The sequence below is a fragment of the Tachyglossus aculeatus genome, chromosome 2 (genome assembly GCF_015852505.1).
Source record: "Tachyglossus aculeatus isolate mTacAcu1 chromosome 2, mTacAcu1.pri, whole genome shotgun sequence".
Taxonomy (NCBI): domain Eukaryota; kingdom Metazoa; phylum Chordata; class Mammalia; order Monotremata; family Tachyglossidae; genus Tachyglossus; species Tachyglossus aculeatus.
The window spans coordinates 75726621-75746339 of NC_052067.1; the positions used below are offsets into that span (position 1 = coordinate 75726621).

At 41.3% G+C, this 19719-nt stretch overlaps 1 protein-coding gene across 1 annotated transcript in view; it reads right to left on the reverse strand.

Annotated features, from left to right (window-relative positions):
• The window catches only part of VTA1 (vesicle trafficking 1), a 101462-nt gene that overhangs the window by 39481 nt on the left and 42262 nt on the right, over positions 1–19719 (reverse strand). The window contains exon 5 of the mRNA XM_038770523.1: positions 15273–15384. Within this exon, the coding sequence (XP_038626451.1) occupies positions 15273–15384 (112 nt within the window). The remainder of the gene's footprint in view (positions 1–15272; positions 15385–19719) is intronic.

Genomic DNA, 19719 nt, shown 5'->3' on the forward strand with positions numbered 1-19719 from the left:
ACTAAAAACTGTAAGGAAGCCAACATTGTAAGGCAATTAGAAAAACAAGTTAGAAATAAGTACAAGGAAGGAAAGGCTTGAAGTTAAAAGGTGACAATCTTTGGTGTAATCTTTGAGACCAGTAACAATGCTCCTTTATAAACTGACACCATGATTAGCTATTATACAGGCAGCAAACCATGAAAAATCATTTAGATCCATAAAGTTTCAGAGAGGACAAGTAAAAGGAACACGCAGCCAACTCCTATTTTATTCAATATACTTAAATGCCTGAGGTAAGCAATTACAGAATACACCCAAATTATGGTTTTAGAATCCAAAAAGAAAAAAAAATCACATACAAAAGTTCATCTACATAAATTATAAGCAGGGATGAGAACCGACTGTATTTATTAGGCAGAGATCTCGCAAATATGTTTCAAGATGATTCACTTTGAAATAAATGGATTATTGCTGAGTACTTGGCTCAACACTCACAATGAACTAAATTAAAAATTCAACCAGTAGTCTAAAATGTCTCATTCTAGAGGAAAAGATCAGTATGTTGTTATATATATACAGTGAAAAACAAACAAAATATTAATGACTGATGATTCTTCTCAGAGCTCTCTGATCTCTAATTCATTCACATCTTGTATTTTCAAAATATTTACATTACATTTCATTTAATTCATTCATTCAGTTGTATTTATTGAGTGTTTACTGTTTGCAAAGCACTGTACTAAGCGCTTGGGAAGTACAAGTTGGCAACACATAGAGACAGTCCCTCCCCAACAACAGGCTCACAGTCTAGAAGGGGGAGACAGACAACAAAACATGTGGACAGGTTTCAAGTCGTCAGAACAAATAGAATTAAAGCTAAATGTACATTGTTAACAAAATAAATAGAATAGTAAATATGTACAAGTAAAATAGAGTAATAAATCTGTACAAACATACATATACAGGTGCTGTGGGGAGGGGAAGGAAGTAGGGCAGGGGGGATGGGGTGGAGGAGAGGTAAAAGGGGGCTCAGTCTGGGAAGGCCTCTTGGAGGAGGTGAGCTCTCAGTCGGGCTTTGAAGGGAGGAAAAGAGCAAGCTTGGCAGATGGGCAGAGGGAGGGCATTCCAGGCCAGGGGGAGGACGTGGGCCGGGGGTCGACGGCGGGACAGGCGAGAACGAGGTACAGTGAGGAGGTTAAAACTCTTTAACCCCCTCCTCTTTTCCATCATGGAATCACAAAAACTAACTTCAGATACAAGAAAAAAAAACCTGGAATATTTAAGATTCATTTGGTCTTTGTAGACAAATTACAGTCTTCATTTAAGTGCCTGGAGGTTGCAAAGAGTACCACACTTCAACTATTAGAATTTACAATTTATTACACTTTCCTTTTTCCTCCCCATATGTGAACTATTGATTTTCTATCAAATACATGCCAATTAAGGCCAGTTTTGCTGAAGGAAGGCAGTTGTTTTCATTTCAAAAAGGAAGAAACTAAAGCAGAATGAGGTTAGTGAGCCACAGTCACACAGAGCTAACAGAGAATCTAGGAACAGAAATGGAACCTCCAGGTTTTTAAGAAATAATTTCCCCACAATTTTCCTCTTTTTTCTGTCCTTTTCAGCATGGTGTCTAATTCTAATACTGCTGGCACATGTCTAGAAAGAACATTTTTAGATATTTAAACCTTAGATGGTTTACATTTTCAGATGACTAGGTGTCCTTTACGTGAAGCCTTGATGGCACATTTTTGAGTATCCATTTTTAATGTTTCTTTCTTTAAATTTTTGACTATTCTCATAAGACAAAAATAACATTTGGAGTTGGTTTTTCCTAAGGGTAAACAATTTGTGTTTGCTTCCGTGGGTCACAAGGCAACAAATAATTATTCCATTTGTGACTTTGTTGAGATCTGATTCATTGGTGGTACGTCTTGTGAGTGGCAGAACAACACCTCTGTGCCCTACATCTTGCACCCTTGGAACCTGGGCTTATTCCTGCTCCTGACGGAGCTGTCCCTGACTGGTTCTTCTCTGAAAAGGACCCTTCAAGATCAAAGTGGTTCACATGTCTCCTAAGGCTTGGATAAGCTTGGAAAAAGGGACGGGGAGAGAAAGAAGTGGGTGGACACAAAGAGGCATAGGGAAGGACACAGAGAAAGAGGCAGCAACAAGGGGAAATCGGAAAGATTAAATAGACAAACAAGACAATGGCACCAGGGAGGTGGTGGAGAGAGAGATGAGAAGGAGAAGAGCAAAGGAAGGGAAATCAGGCCTCCTTGTAAACTACCAGGTTCAAATTGTTGATTCCTCATTGTCAGTAAAATATACTGTAATCAATCAATTACACTTACTGAACATCTACTGTGCTCTGGACCACTGTATAAGACTTGGGAGAGTGCAACAGCTACACAATTCCTACTCGAACAGTGATTTGCACATAGTAAGCACTTAAATATCATCATTATCATTACTCCCAAGAGGAGCTTACAATTTGGTAGGGGAGAAACCCTGGTGGGTTCATTTTTTTGTTTGTTAAATGGTATTTGTCAAGAATTTACCCTGTGCCAGGCAGCACTAAGCACTGGGGTAGATCTGAGATAATACCACTAATAATGGCGTTTATTAAGTGCTTACTATGTGCAAAGCACTGATCTCGGTTTGGACGTAGTCCCTGTCCCACTTGGGCTCAGTTTTAATCCCCATCTTCCAGATGAGGTAACTGAAGCACAAAAGTTAAGTGACTTGTCCAAGGCCCTACAACAAGTAAATGGTGGAGTTGGGATTACAGACTAGGTCCTCTGATTCCCAGGCCCATGGTCTTTCCACTAGGCCACACTGTTTTCTGGTGTTAAGAAATACATAGCTGCTATTTTTTAACTTTATCTTGTACCAGAGGCTAAATTCTGCATTCTAACCTTTCATCTCATTTGACATTAATATATTCTGAATTTTCAGAGGCAGGTGATTAAGAATAATGACGGCATCTTCTTTCCATGGCCTGTTTCGAACACTTGCTTCTCTGCAAAGACTCCTAGCCTCCTTCCAAAGAAGCCCAAGATTACTACTTTTGAGATCGGTATATCTGCACACACTCCCTGTCTGGACCTTGGACCACACAGAGCCTCTCTGATCTTCAACTTTCCATATGTGGAACCAGACAACATAAAAGAGAACCATATAATCCTGTAGGCTCTAGGCTCGTTGTGAGCAGGAAACACATCTAATAACAATAATAACAATTATAATTTTGGTATTTGTTAAGCGCTTACTATGTGCCAAGCACTGTTCTAAGCACTGGGGGAGGTACAAAGTAATCAGGTTGTCCTACATGGGGCTCACAGTCTTAATCCCCATTTTCCAGATGAGGTAACTGAGGCACACAGAAGTTAAGTGACTTGCCCAAGGTCACCCAGCAGACATGTTGCAAACCTGGATTATAACTTGGGTCCTTCTGATCCCCAGGCCTGTGCTCTATCAATCAATCAATCAATCAATCGTATTTATTGAGCGCTTACTGTGTGCAGAGCACTGTACTAAGCGCTTGGGAAGCACAAGTTGGCAACACATTAGGACATGCTGCTTCTCAGACTCTGGCCTTGTAACCTCGCTGTGAGTTTCCACTGCTTCAAACTCATTACCAAAAGGGTACCTCATGATCTTAAAGATGTTGGGAAACTGCAGACCGGTACCTGTCGTGACTACAGAAACTGTAAATTCATTTCTATAAATATTTTCTAAGCTTCATCATCATCATCAATCGTATTTATTGAGCGCTTACTGTGTGCAGAGCACTGTACTAAGCGCTTGGGAAGTACAAGTTGGCAACATATAGAGACAGTCCCTATCCAACAGTGGGCTCACAGTATAAGCTTGTTTTCCCCATTAAAGTGCAAGCTCCTCCAGGGCAGTGAACAGACCACTTACTGATGCAGCATTTTCCAAATGTCTAGTAGAGTGCACTGTACCAAGTGCTGCTGTATACAAATACTTCTACTCCAGGAACCGAGAGCTGCGGTCACTCGGACCAGGGACGGGAAACTGGGGTCTCTGAGGTTTCAGGATTTGAACCATGATTTCCCTTACTCCGTCCGCTTCTCACCATACTCTTGTCCTTCTTGTCACACTGCCACCCCAAACCACTCATTCCCAGAAATGCAGCCCACCATCTCACTCCCAACCAACTCACCGTCACCTATCTCACATCCCTATCTAAATGCAGCATGTTTAGCCCCTGCTTCCTCATGGTCACATGCCCCTTCATTCTCAACATGTTCCAACCCAGTCATTATTCCTCCCCATCACCAAAACCTGGCTCACTCTAGACAAAATGGTCTTATCTGACCAAGGCCCTACTGAGAGCTCACCTCCTCCCGGAGGCCTTCCCAGTCTGAGCCCCTTCCTTCCTCTCCCCCTCGTCCCCCTCTCCATCCCCCCATCTTACCTCCTTCCCTTCCCCACAGCACCTGTATTTATGTATATATGTTTGTACATACTTATTACTCTAATTTATTTTACTTGTACATATCTATTCTATTTATTTTATTTTGTTAGTATGTTTGGTTTTGTTCTCTGTCTCCCCCTTTTAAACTGTGAGCCCACTGTTGGGTAGGGACCATCTCTACATGTTGCCAATTTGTACTTCCCAAGTGCTTAGTACAGTGCTCTGCACATAGTGAGCGCTCAATAAATACGATTGATGATGATGATCTGACGCTATCGACTGAAGGGCCCTCACATTCTGATAGCATCTTTGAGCCATCCAGAAATACTAACTTGTTCATTTATATAATGAGATTTTGGAGCTTGGTGAGAACTATCAATCAATCAATGGTATTTATTCCCATCGCTTAGAGCAGTGCTTTGCACATAGTAAGCACTTAAATACCATCATTATTATTATTACTGAGCTCCTCCTGAGTTCAGAGCACTGTACTAAGTGCTTGGGAAAGTATAATACAAAAAAGCTGGTTATCAGCATGGCCTAGTGCTCTCCCCCTTTTAGAATGTGAGCCCACTGTTGGGCAGGGACTGTCTCTATATGTTGCCAACTTGTACTTCCCAAGCGCTTAGTACAGTGCTCTGCACACAGTAAGTGCTCAATAAACATGATTGATTGATTGATTGATAGTGGGAGAAGCATAGGCTTTAGAGTTAGAGGACCTGGATTCTAATCCCGGCTCCCCAACTTGTCTACTGTGTGACCTCGGGTAGAGTCACAACTTCTCTATGCCTCAGTTACCTCACCTGTAATAAAGGGGACTAAGACTGTAAGCCCCAGGTGGGACACGAGTTGTGACCAAGCTGATTAGTTTATATCTACCCCAGCGCTTAGTACAGTGCCTGGCACAAAGCGAGCTCTTAAAAAGACCATTAAAAAAAAAACAACTTATTGTCTAGAAGGGAGCTTAAAGTCTGCTGTTTCAAGATGCATATTTTCAAAACTCCATTCCCTAATGATATTATCCAAGGAATATTTTATGCACTTGCTAACAGCAAATCAAATGTGTACCATTAACAGAGCTGATGCTATCTTCATTATGAACTACAGAACGTTACCACTTTGCCTCCTTGTTACTGTGTTTTTATAATACCAGAACTCTTTTCCCTTCTTCTAACACTGCCAACAATATGAGTTTGACAAGTATTACAGGCTTTTGTATTTATTTATGGGGCAGATATGCCAGTGCCAATATCTCCCGGGCATTAAAGTTCGGTACATAAGGAAGCACAATACCTCCTTTAAATCATTTGATTTTATTTGGTACATCGCAACAATAATGGACTGTAGGGTACTAAATGGCCTATACAATTTCCATTCTTTCATTCCCTAATCTGTCTGATTTTCTTCCTAAAACAAGCTGTTCTGAGCTGGACTGTGTTTTTCTAAACAATATAAAGCTCCACGGCATCTAATAACGTACCTTGCATTTAAGGAGTGGCCAGGGTGTTGCACTAGACTGTACATCAAAGCTAACTTCTTTATCAAGTAAACATGAACATATAAACAACTGAACATATAACGAAATATATAATCAACTATTATACGCGATCATTCCACTATTTACCAGATAAAAGTCTACAAGATATATTTATGTTGAGCAGTAGTGACACCTGATGGCCTTTATGTATACATCAGATACACTTTATTTTCTTCTAAGAGACCAGTATTTGTTAACAATGGAAAGAAAGCAGCCTGTTTTTATCAAGGACTACCTACGTGGGTATCTCTGAACATTACTGTAAATAGCTTAGCCTATTAATCCGATTAACACGTAATCCGGTTTACATTTAGCACTATTATTCTACACCAATTTTTGTATAATAAATCAATTAATGGTATTTATTGAGTGCTTACTTTGCACAGAGCACTACAGTACACACTTAAAATTGGTTGTTCACATTCCCTGTGTACAAGGACAGCAGAATTCTATAACTGAAAACATACCATTATGGAGGCAAATTAATTCTGAATCTCATAATATCATACTTTATAGGCTAAAAGAATCATCAAATGAATTAGTATTATGATGCTTAATCCACTGATATATCTTAAAAATTTATGCATTTCATTTTGTGCTACATCTTGGCACGAAAATGGAATTTTTAAAATCTGATCAATTAAAAATGACAATATGAATTTCAATTTTTTATTTTTTGTGATACTAAACACCCTAAATTAATTTCATAAGACTCCTTAAATTATAATCCTATAATTCATTCATTCATTCAATCATATTTATTGAGCACTTACTGTGTTCAGAGCACTGTACTAAGCGCTTGGGAAGTACAAGTTGGGCATTTGCTGATTTTTATTCCTGTTACTCCAGCTTCACAGATTCATTCCCTTGACCTCAAAATCATTTATCCATGGCCAGATACGAATTTAAACAAATGATTCTCGTCCCGCTCCCCAGGGCTTCTGCCATTTACCCGAAAACCAGATTGAACAATCGTCCCCGTTGGTATACTAAGCGTTGATGAAGATTCCTTCCTAGAGAGGTCGGCCCCTCGACGATAATTTGCTGCCGTGGGACCTACAGTGCTAGACTACAAGGCCTAGCTACTCGAGAAGCAGCGTGGTCTAGTATTGTGTGGCTTTGGGCAAGTCACTTAACAACTTTTCTGGGCCTCAATTACCTCACCTGTAAAATGGGGATTAAGACTGTGAGCCCCCCCCGGGACAACCTGATCACCTTGAACCTCTCCAGCGCTTAGAACAGTGCTTTGCACATAAAAAGCGCTTAATAAATGCCATTATTATTACTGTACCTATAAGACTCATCAATGTGAGGGTTGGTCCTAGAATGGACCTAACAAATTGTATTTAAGACTTTGGGAAGACATACCTCATGAGACAGTCAGCCACAATGATGAATCAATCAATCACTCAATGGTATTTACTGAGTGCTTCCTGTGTGCAGACAGCATCATCATCATCATCAATCGTATTTACTGAGCGCTTACTGTGTGCAGAGCACTGTACTAAGCACTTGGGAAGTACAAGCTGGCAACATATAGAGACAGTCCCGACAGCACTGTACTAAGCTCTTGGGAGAATTCACTACAACAGAGTAGGTAGAAGTGTCCCCTGCTCACAAGGCATCTAGAGCAGGAGACAGACATTAATATAATTGAACAGTTTTATAGATTATGCACCTAGGTGCTGTGGGGCTGAGGGTGGGGTGAATACCAAGTGCCCCAAAGGATACAGGTCCAGCTGCATGGATGATGCAGAAGGGTGTCACTTACGGTCATTGTGGCCATACTGCAATAATAAGGAAATTGGCCTGATCTCTACAGAGGTAGCATCAAGTCTATAAAAAGAATTGGGCTGGGAGAACACCAAGTACACATGCGAGCCCGTTGTTGGGTACGGACTGTCTCTATTTGTTGCTGAATTGTACTTTCCAAGTATTCATTCATTCATTCATTCAATCATATTTATTGAGCGCTTACTGTGTGCAGAGCACTGTACTAAGCGCTTGGGAAGTACAAGTTGGCAACATATAGAGACGGTCCCTACCCAACAGTGGGCTCACAGTCTAGAAGGGGGAGACAGAGAACAAAACAAAACACATTAACAAAATAAAATAAATAGAATATGTACAAGTAAAATAGAGTAATAAATATGTACAAACATATATGCATATATACAGGTGCTGTGGGGAAGGGAAGGAGGTAAGGCGGGGGGGATGGAGGGGGGAGGAGGGGGAGAGGAAGGAGGGGGCTCAGTCTGGGAAGGCCTCGTGGAGGAAGTGAGCTCTCAGTAGGGCCTTGAAGGGAGGAAGATGATGATGATGATGGCACTTGTTAAGCGCTTACTATGTGCAAAGCACTGTTCTAAGCACTGGGGGGATACAAGATGATCAGGTTATCCCACGCCGGGGTTCACAGTCTTAATCCCCATTTTACAGATGAGGGAACTGAGGCTGAGAGAAGTGAAGTGACTTGCCCAAGGTCACACAGCAGACATGTGGCGGAGCCGGGGAGCTAGCTTGGCGGATGTGCGGAGGGAGGGCATTTCAGGCCAGGGGGATGACGTGGGCTGGGGGTCGGCCCACTTAGTACAGTTCTCTGCACACAGTAAGCACTCAATAAATACGACTGACTGAATCATCATCATCATCATCATCAATCGTATTTATTGAGCGCTTACTATGTGCAGAGCACTGTACTAAGCGCTTGGGAAGTACAAATTGGCAACACATAGAGACAGTCCCTACCCAACAGTGGGCTCACAGTCTAAAAGGGGGAGACAGAGAACAAAACCAAACAGCCCCACAGCACCTAGGTACATAATCTATAAAATTGTTCAATTAGAATAGCCAAGTTAAGCAAAGGAAGATGAGGGTGGGACCTGATCTCTGGAGTGGGGTGAATGCACGGAAAAGCTGGAAGAAGAGAGACTGAGGAAGGTCTGACAGGCTGAAGATTGCTAAACTGGCTCCAAATCCTTCAGGGACAAATCCCTGGCCAGACATCCGAGGTTTCTGGCAACCTGGAGTGAATATTTAAGGAGGGGACAGTGAGGACCTTGGTAAGGCTCTTGAGGTAGTTTGGAGCTCCCCAAAGCTAGGTCCTACAGCACCCACTTCCTTTCCTCCCCTCTTCTCACCACCAGGTTCAGATTCTAAGTAATCCTCGTTCAGGGATTGGTGAATAGGAATGTTCTCTTCCCTGAGACGTCGGTGATCCCAAGCAGGTATACTGAACACCCTTTGTCTAAACCCCAACTGTAGCTCTACTGCCTCCTAATTTGGGAGCTGAGCCTTTCATTATAGTTCTGAAATACTAAAATGAGAGTGACTGAACACCAGGATTCAAACTTTGAACAATTCGGGGTCAGGCAATATCCATGTAAAGTGTAATCTGTATCACATTTCAATGGTATGAAGTTAACAAAATAAACTAATATTTGAAAACTACAAGACTGAAATAGGAAACAATACGTGTGTGCTACGTTCTGCCTTTAGCACTGTTGTAGGAAGCCTTCCTTATCTTTGGAATTTCCTGATTTGAACGGTTGACTTTTTCAAGTTTAAATGCACTAATTTTGTTTATTTAATTTCGTATCTCATTTATTTTTAAAGGAAGAAAAATGCATTCGTTTCTATAGTTTTAACATAAAATCAATTTACCTTGGTGGCAGGTAAGGAATGAAAAAATTTACAGGATGTATAAGCAATTATTTAAAAGACTTTTCATCTTCAATATAATTGAGTTTCTTCCAATTTTCCTGATTTCCAAAACAGAATTCAACCCCAACTATTTAACCTCTGTATATTCTGAAGAATTCAGGAGCTTAATGCTACTATTTGCAAGGTAACACTTATAAAATCTCTCCCTCAGTCACCTCCCTTCTGTGGCCTCCGTCTTATCTCCTTCTCAATGTCCCTCAATGCTGTCTTGCCACCATTCTTTCTAGAACTACCTCCAGCCTTTCCTGTCCCTAACAAGAAAACATGTTCACTCTTTCCTACACAAGACGTTCTTATGTACCTGCCACTGCAAACACAACTGTTTCCATCCAGAATGTCTTTGGGCAAGAAACGTGTTACACTGCATTCTTCCAAGCACTTAGTACAATGTTTTGGACACAGCAAGTGCTCAATAAATATGGTTGATTAATTGCTTTGTCAAAACACTTCCTCTATCCATTATTTTCCCCGTCCCCCCTGTGCCCCTTAAACATCATTCTGTTCATGTCATCATCATCGATGGCACTCATTGAGCGCTTAGTGTATGCACAGCGCTGTACTAAGCACTTGAGAGAGTACAATACAACAGAGTTGAATAGTCATGTTTCTGCCAACAACAAGCTTAAAGTGTAGAGGGGAGAGAGAATATAATAAACATATATACGATGTCATTCTTTTTAAAAGCCCCAGAACCCATGTCCCTTTTTCTATAAAACTTGAACGTACATATTTCTTTATTTGTATTTTTAATTTTTCTGGCACTTGAACTTGTCTAATTTAATGATCTTATGACTGTCATTTTTCCTCAACTTCTTCAACTCCCCCATCTTCCCAGCAGTATCTTCAGAGATCTGCCTTTTCTCAAAATCCACCCCTTCAAACTGCATCCATCCACATCCCTTTGCACCTTATCAAAACACTTGCCCCCTCCCTTCCATTCCTGACTGCCATCATCGACTATTTCCTCTCCAACGGATTCTTCACCTCTGCTTTCAAACATGCTCGTCTCCCCTATTCTAAAAAAACCCTCCCTTGACCCCACAGCTCCCTCCAGCTAATGTCCCATTTCCCTCCTCCCATTCCTCTCCAAACTCCTTGAGCGAGTTGTCTACACCCACTGTCTCAAATTCCTCTCCTCCAATTCTCTCCTTGACCCTCTCCAATCTGGCTTCTGTCCCCTTCACTCCACAGAAACTGCCCTCTCAAAGGTCACAAATGATCTCCTTCTTGCCGAATCCAATGGCCTCTACTCCATCCTACTCCCCCTCGACCTCTCAGCTGCCTTCGACACCGCTGACCATTCCCTTCTCCTGGAAACATTATCCAACATTGGCTTCACTGACACTGACCTCTCCTGGTTCTCCTCCTATCACTTTGGTTGCTCATTCTCAGTCTCTTCTACGGCTCCTTCTCTCTCCCATCCCCTAAATCTGGGAGTCCCTCAGGGTTCAGTATTGGGTTCCTATTTTCCACCTACACCTACTCCCACGGAAACCTTAATTGCTTCCATGGCTTCGACTACCATCTCTATGAGGATGATTCCCAAATCTACATCTCCAGTCCTGATCCCTCTCCTCCTCTGCAGTCTAACATTTTCTCCTGCCTTCAAGACATCTCTACTTGGATGTCCCTCCAACACCTCAAACTTAACATGCCCAAAACAGAACTCCTCATCTTCCCACAAAACCCTGTCCTCCTCCTGACTTTTCCGTCACTGTAGACAGCCCCATCATCCTTCCTCTCTCACAAGCCTAAATAACCTTGGCACTATCGACTCATCTTTCTCACTCAACCCACAAATTCAATTTATTACTAAATCCTGCCGGTTCCACCTTCACGACATCGTTAAAATCCACACTTTCCTTTCCATCCAAACTGTTTACAGATTTATCCAAGCACTTATCCTATCCTGCCTCTATTACTGTAACAGCCTCCTTGCTGTCCTCCCCGCCTCCTGTCTCTCCCCTCTCCCGGCCACATTTCACTCTCCTTCTAGGGTCATTTTTCTCAAAAACATGCAGTCCATGTTTTCCCACTCCTCAAGAACCTCCACTGGTTGCCCATACATTTCTGCATCAAACAAAAAATCCTGATCGTTGGCTTTAAAGCAATCACCTTGCCTCATCTTACTTTCCCCACCTTCAAAGCCTTAATAAAGGCATATCTTTTCCAAGAGGCCTTCCCTGACCTCCCTTTATTTCCTCTTTTCCCCACTCACTTCTGTGTTACTCTTGCACTTGGATTTGCTCCCTTTATTCACCCCTCCCTCAGCCCCAGAACATTTGTAAATATATCTGTAATTTATTTATATTAATCTGTCTCCCACTCTAGGCTGTAAGCTTGTTGTGGGCAGAGAATGTGAATATCAACTCGGTTACACTGTACTTTGCCAAGCATTTAGCAAAATGCTCGGCAAAGTAAGCTTAATAAATATGATCAATTGATTTCATATTAGATAAGTTCCTAGAGCGCAGGGATCAGACCTTACCCTTTCTGGTTAATTCCCTACAGTGTTTAGGATGGTGGCATCAGAACAGTGCTAAATAAATTTTGATAATGTTACAATGATTTTACCGTCATCATTCACTCACCACAGGACACACTTACTTTTGCTACTCTGTGTAACAAATATAGTCAGTATATGTGTTTAACACAGTGCAGATGTGCAAATCCATTTTTATAATTTTCATATAACCTGTATGGGTTATCCTCAGAGCAAGAAGGGACTAGATATATTTAACGTGCTTGGCATAGGGTACATTTCGCCAGATGGGCATTTAATGATATTTGGATAAAAATAATGAAATCCAGAGACTCAAATTATCAACCTTCCCTTTAATGGAAACTGCAATCAGGGATGTGGGGAGGGGAATATTCATGAAAATAACTGTAGAATTTGTTAAAGGCTCACTATATGCCAACCACTGTGCTAAATTCTGTGGTAGATATAAGATAATCAGATTGGATATAGTCCCTGTCCTACACTGGGGCTCACAGTCTAGGTGGAAGGGAGAACAAGAATTTACTCCCTATTTTACAGATCAGGAACTTAAGGTTCAGAGAAGTTAAGTGACCTGCCCAAGGTCACGATATAGGAACTCCAGATTTAAAAAAAAAAATTTTTAAATGTCAGCTCGACCCTGAAAATTGATACAAGCAAAATCACAGATGGCACCAAAAAAACCACTCAGGCGGAGTGGATTATTAGTGAGTAAAAAAATGAGCATACAACTAATAACTGGGGAAAAACATGAAGCTTAGTTTGATATATTCCCTGGAAAACAGGTGGATCAACAAAGGGAGTATGCTGGAGAGGTCTGAAGGAAGTTAAAATGAGGGCAAATTAAATGACCATCAACATGAAATGCAGCAAATATGGAAATTTGTAAAATCAAAGCCAAAATATATAATTGTTTTTGCACTAATGGTCAAAACCTATAACTCTAAGGAGATGACTGGAATAAGAGGCATTTAGTGTGGGCCTTGATGTAATTAATGTCTATGAGATGTAGCGGATGAAAGAAAAGCAGTGGGATACAATGCTGCCAGGCTTTAAATGCTATGGGAAATAGAGATGGGCAGAGAGATGCATGTAGAGGTGTAGGTACTGCATCACCACTATCATCATCAATGGTATTTCGTGAGTGCTTACTGTGTGCACAGCATTGTACTACGCACTTGCGAGTACAAAAGAGTTGGCAGAAATATTCCTGCCCTCAGCGAGCTTACAGTCAAAAGATGAGGATAATTTAAAAAGTGATAAGTTAGGAATTCATTCATTCAATTGTATTTATTGAGTGTTTACTGTGTGCAGAGCGCTGTACTAAAATGGACACATTCCCTTCCCACAATGAGCTTACGGTCTAGAGATAAGGGAATTGTGAAGGTTCTCTAGTTTGAAATCCCAACTACTAGCCTTACATCCTGTACTTCCATAAATATTTTCCCCTGGGGAGTCCTCCATATACAACTGTCCCCTGACATGCTTTAGAATTGGAGTAACCCACAAAAGAGGGATTGGCTAAGGAATAGTTTTTTAAAGGGTAGTTGTTAGGCGCTTACTATGTGTTAGGTACTGTACTAAGCGCTGGGGTAGATAACAATATAATTAGATTGGACACAGTCCCTGTCCCACGTGGAGCTCATAGTCTAAGTAAGCACTTCCACTGGAGGCTTGGAAATCCCTTTATCAGACCACAACCTCCTACCCATCCACTCACCGCAGATCTGTCCTGTTCCCCAACAGAGATCTGCAGTCTTTGACCCCAGCCAATATTCTAGAGCGATCAGCCCCATTTGATCTCCATACCCAAACTACCATCTCTTGGTGCAAAAATCGAAGCGCTCAACACAGCCCCTTCCACTGAACTCAGCTCCCTCTCTCCCCTGTCCCTCCAGTAACCTCGTACAATTAACCCACAATCACGATCACTTCCTCAGTCCGCTTTCTCCACGCTTGGGCTCAAACTGCTGAGTGTTGCTGGCAGAGGTCCAGAAACCCGGCTGATCTCATCTATCTTAAAATTCATTTTCACCAGCCATAATTCTGCTCCCTCCTCTTCTCAACAATACTTCTCCATCCTGAGTCCCATACCCACTGCCCCCACGAGCTGCTTCGGGTATTTAAATCCCTTCTCAAATCTCCTGTTCCCTGAATCCCCATCTCTTTTCACGCCAGTTTGCTCAATGTGCCTCCATCTCATCTACATCACCACCAACACCTTTCCCACGTCTACCCGCTGGCCTGGAACTCCCTTCCACTCCATATAGGCCACACCACTCTCCCCACCTTCAAGGCCATATTAATCAATAAATCGTATTTACTGAGCACTTACTTTGGGCAGAGCACTGTCTTAAGTGCTTGGGCGAGTACAATATAACAGTATTGGTAGGCACATTCCCTGCCCACAACAGGCTTACAGTCTGCAGTCTTATTAAGGTTACATCTCCTCGAAGAGGACTTCCCCAATTAAGCTCTCCTTTTGGCAACTCTTCCTCCCTTCTGCATCACTTTACCCTTTAAACACTTGATATTCACCCCACCCTCAGCCCCTCAGCACTTACGTGAATGTCCCTTTCTAGTCTGGAAGTTCCTAACAACTCTGTTAATTTGTTCTCTCCTGAGAGCTTAATACAGTGCTCTGCAGACACTAAATGCTCAATAAATGCAATCAATTAATATTCAAATTTATGTATTAATATATTGATAAATAATTAACGCCTACCAACTCAGCTGTACTGTACTCACCCAAGTGCTTAGTAGAGTGGTCTGCACACAGTAAGTGCTTAATAAATGCCGTTGATTGATAGTCATTTCCTTAGAAGAGATGACCAAACTGTGAACACAGTAGTTCATATTAGAGCATATTCATCTTTCAATATTAGGTTTCTTCTTGTCATTCACCTAGAGAATTTTCCTGATCAATTACTGATTCCCTAAAGACTCTGGGCTTTGATAAATCCCTCTGAAATGGCTCCAGCTCTGATGGACTAGCAAAGTATGGCTGGGGGCTCAAGCAATCTTGGATAAAACAGCTTAAATGATTGAGGGTTAACTGTGTGATTCATTTGGAAAAAACAAATACATACCGGAACCTTCTCCTTCCATTCCAATAGGTCCAGCTTGAGGAGTCTCTCCATTCTTCAGACAGTTATGAATATAGGTTGCCTTCCACCTGGCATACTTTCTGTGTTTAACATTCTGAAGAGAGACACATAGAGTATGGCTCACTAAAAATGAGAGCGTTTCCAATATTTTCTAGTCAAAGAAATCATTTGATTTTCTGTAAATTTTACGGAATATACATTAAAACAAGCATTAAGCCAATTTTGCTTTTCCACATATGATCACAAGGAGGAAGAGGCTTGGCTGGAGTCCCCTATTCCGAATCAGTCGCAAATTTCCCGGTAGTTCTGGACAGTTTCTCCCAGAAGTCCTCTGCAACATTAAACCAATAAACGATCACGCAGTCACCTAATTCAGATAATCAGTATTTATCTTCACCTACATCTCCTGTCTGGCTACCAGTGACATGATGTGAAGGGACAAAGTTCAAGGAATCCTGCTCCAACAACCCTGGTACATATGGGCATGGGCAATTTGAGTTGGAGGAAAAAAGATCAGATCACGTGCTGCTGTGCTGCAAAATTAAATAGAAAATTTGGAAGTACTGAAATAATATCTTCAATAAATCATACATGTATTGCACAAAGTGCGATTGGAACAGAATGTAAAAACTATGACAAGCTATAAAGGAAAAAAAACCATTTCAGGTAGTTGGAAGACAAGAGAATTGTATTTTCCCCTTAAAGAGCAAGGAGACACTTCTATTAAGAGCTGATGGCTTGAACACTTTAAATAGTAAACGTCTGGTACATTGCCACTCACTGTGAATTGGGTACCTCAAGGATTTACACCACCAATGCAATCTTCCTTCATCATCATTCTCCCTTGTGGATAGAGAGGGCTTTCAGGGAAGCTGTCTCCCCCTGTAAGACTGTAAGAAGTAGGCTCTGAACGTGTCTATTCTGCCACCGTAACACACTGTCGTCCTTGTTAAGAAATACTCAATGTTAAGTAGCTCAGTTTTAACCCACTCTCTGGAGAAATGCAGCTTTAAAAGGGTTATGTAATAAATATGCACGCATCCTGAAGTCAAAAATATAATCTGCATTAATTTTGGAAAGGCTGGGTCTGACAGGTGCAGTAGTCAATCGATAGTATTTACTGAGTATTTACTATGTGCAGAGAACTGAACTAAGTATAATGATAATAATAATCGTGGTATTTATTAAGTGCTTACTGTGTGCCAGGCACTGTACAAAGTTCTGGGGTGGATACAAGCAACTCAGATTGGACACGGTCCCTGTCCCACATGGAGCTCGCAGTCTAAATCCACATTTTACAACTGAGGAAACTGGGGCCCAGTGAGGTGAAGTAACTTGCCCAAGGTCACCCAGCAGGAATGTGGTGGAGCTGGGATTAGAAGCCAATCAATCAATCAATCAATCAATCAATCGTATTTATTGAGCGCTTACTGTGTGCAGAGTACTGTACTAAGCGCTTTGGAAGTACAAGTTGGCAACATATAGAGACAGTCCCTACCCAACAGTGGGCTCACAGTCTAAAAGGGGGGTCCTTCAGACTCCCAAGACTGGGCTCTCTCCACAAGACCACGCAATAGGAGTTGGCACAATCTCTGCCCACAAGGAATTGGAAGTAGCATCCTATTTGATTTTGTGGGCTTTATTGTTTTTCATAAAAACAAATTAAATACTTTTTACATGAAAATCCCTTTTAACTACTTCCTTCACCATCACCATTTAAGTTGTCTGTTTCATCTATCATCCCACAACTTTTTAGACCTTTGGATTTAGGTTTTCATTTTTGTTCTTTGGTTTATTTTGGCTGTAGATTTTAAAAGTTAAAAAAAAAAAAGAAAAGCATTTCCTCATCCTGGCCTTCCACTCCTCCTTCTCCTCTTCCTTCTCCTCACCTCCCATCCCTTCTCCTTCTTCCTCCTCCTCTCCCCACCCCATCAATGCCTTGTGTTTCTGGTGCATCAATTTTAAACCCACACTTCCCATCCTCAAATTGAAAAGTTGGCAACCCTCCCTAGTATTATCTTGTCAAAATATTTACCTCAAAGAGAAGCCTTTGATAGGTGTTTTCAAAGAGAGTATTGTTACGGAAGTCATTGAAATATCGAACTATTTTATTGTATAAGTGTCCGGGGCCTGGCAATCAGAAGACCTGATTTGTTTTGTTCTCTGTCTCCCCTTTCTAGACTCTGAGCCTGTTGTTGGGTAGGGACCGTCTCTATATGTTGCCGACTTGTACTTCCCAAGCGCTTAGTACAGTGCTCTGCACACAGTAAGCGCTCAATACGACTGAATGAATGAATAACCTTGTTGTGGGCAGGGAACGTATCTTCCAAGTCTGTTGAATTGGAAATGCTCAATAATTACCATTGATTGGCTAGTTGATTGACTGCTAGACAAATGCACGTGTTGGGAAGAGGGTAAGAATGGGGAGCTGGGTCTGTGAATCAAGGCTCTGGGTTTATTCTAGTTGTATGTGTGGCACCTCAGGAAATCCAGAGACTTGGACCATCAATCAAAGCATATTCTATTCAGCAGTTGCAAATGTCCCTACTTCCACAGCCTGAAAAACAGAAGGTACAAAATCTTCAGTATAGCTAGTTTACTCTATATTCCTGACTACTAGAACTTGATTACAGTTTTGATTTCCTTGAATGATCTGTCAGCATAAAAAAACCCTCAAGTTTGAACTTGGTTAATCTCCATCTCAAGTAAACATGGGGATATGGCTTGGGGTGGAAAAATACAAAGAACTTCATGATCACATACAAAGGTAGGAGACAATTTAGTGGGTTCAGGAACTCTAAGAGGAAGTGCTTAATTTCAGAAGCCAAATGTAGAGGAAATGAATTAAACAATGTGATAGGTAGTATGAAATTCATAAGATGGTTCAGTAAACAATTTTTAAGATAAAAATGCTTTTCAACCTTTAACTCTTGAACAGAAGCAGTAAGGCAATGTCCAAAACAACTTTTTTATTTTTAATATACTGGACACACCAACTTTACATTTGCTGAGCAACAAATGTTGAAGCTTACATGAGGCCCACTAATTCTAATTCTTCATCCTATCTGAGATCTTCTGAGCCCCCCTTTATCCTCTCCTCCTCCCCATCCCCCACCTTACCTCCTTCCCCTCCCCACGGCACCTATATATATGTATATATGTTTGTACACATTTATTACTCTATTTTACTTGTGCATATTTATTCTATTTATTTTGTTAATATGTTTTGTTTTGTTGTCTGTCTCCCCCTTCTAGACTGTGAGCCCGCTGTTGGGTAGGGACCGTCTCTATATGTTGCCAACTTGTACTTCCCAAGAGCTTAGTACAGTGCTCTGCACACACTAAGCACTCAATAAATATGATTGAATGAATGAATGAGTCTAACAATGAGGAGGGTCTGCGTCTACCTGCCCTTCAATGCTGCAGGGACTAGGATTTGCTACAGCGGCGTCAAGCGGGAAGATTGGGATGATTCTAGTATTCCAGTTGCCCTTGGGAACCTAAGAACTCTAGAGAAGCGGGAGCTCAGAAGCCTTGCAGTCTGGCCCTTTGGGATGCCTTCTGGTCCCCTGGGGCAAGGTTTTACTTCTGTGGAATTGGGCAGTAACTAGATAACCTCCCAGGGCTGCTGCCAGTATGATGATTTTAAAATAATGCACCAAGTGTGGCACTTAGAGATTACTCACAAAATTGGTCCAGTCACTTCATTAGTAGTTTCTTAATGAAATAAAAAAAAAACATAAAATGTGCTCTTTTCATAAGTGAGCATAAACTGATTCTTCAATAGAACAAGGAAAGCAACATTATCTTCTTTTAATTTCAAGTTGTGCCCTTTTTTTCGGGGGGGGGTGGGGGGTGGGTAACGATAACTCCCGGCTCGATTCCCTCCGACTTGGACTGTGGGCCCCACGAAGAACAGTTACTATGTTTAAACTGATTACCTTGTATCTACTCCAGTGATTAGTACAGTGCTTGGTACATAGTAAGTGCTTAATAAATACCATAATTATTATCATTTGAACTAGTGTTTAGCAAGAATCTTCTGAAAATGATAAACAGAAGTTTTAACTCTCTCACTGGCAGATTTTCCAGCTTCCTCTCCTTGGAAACAAGACATCACATATGAAAAAACACAGTAAGAGGAAGTTTGTGAGAGGTCAATATTTTTGAAACTCTGACCTTCCTTTGGGTAATCTGATGTCTGTTTCTGGGAAACAGAAACTGCAAGAATACTTTCAACTCTCACCTTTGGCCTTCTTGTTTTCCCAGAAATGTGTGCTGGATCGATGAAAATAATTGGCTTCGATGGAAAATTATGGAAAGTAGATAGCCCCTAGAGCCAGTGGTGGGCCTCAGAAATTGAATATCTCTTCTTTTTCGCCAGTAACTTGTTTCATTTATTGAGTGACCTCCTTTTATTTTCTTCAAC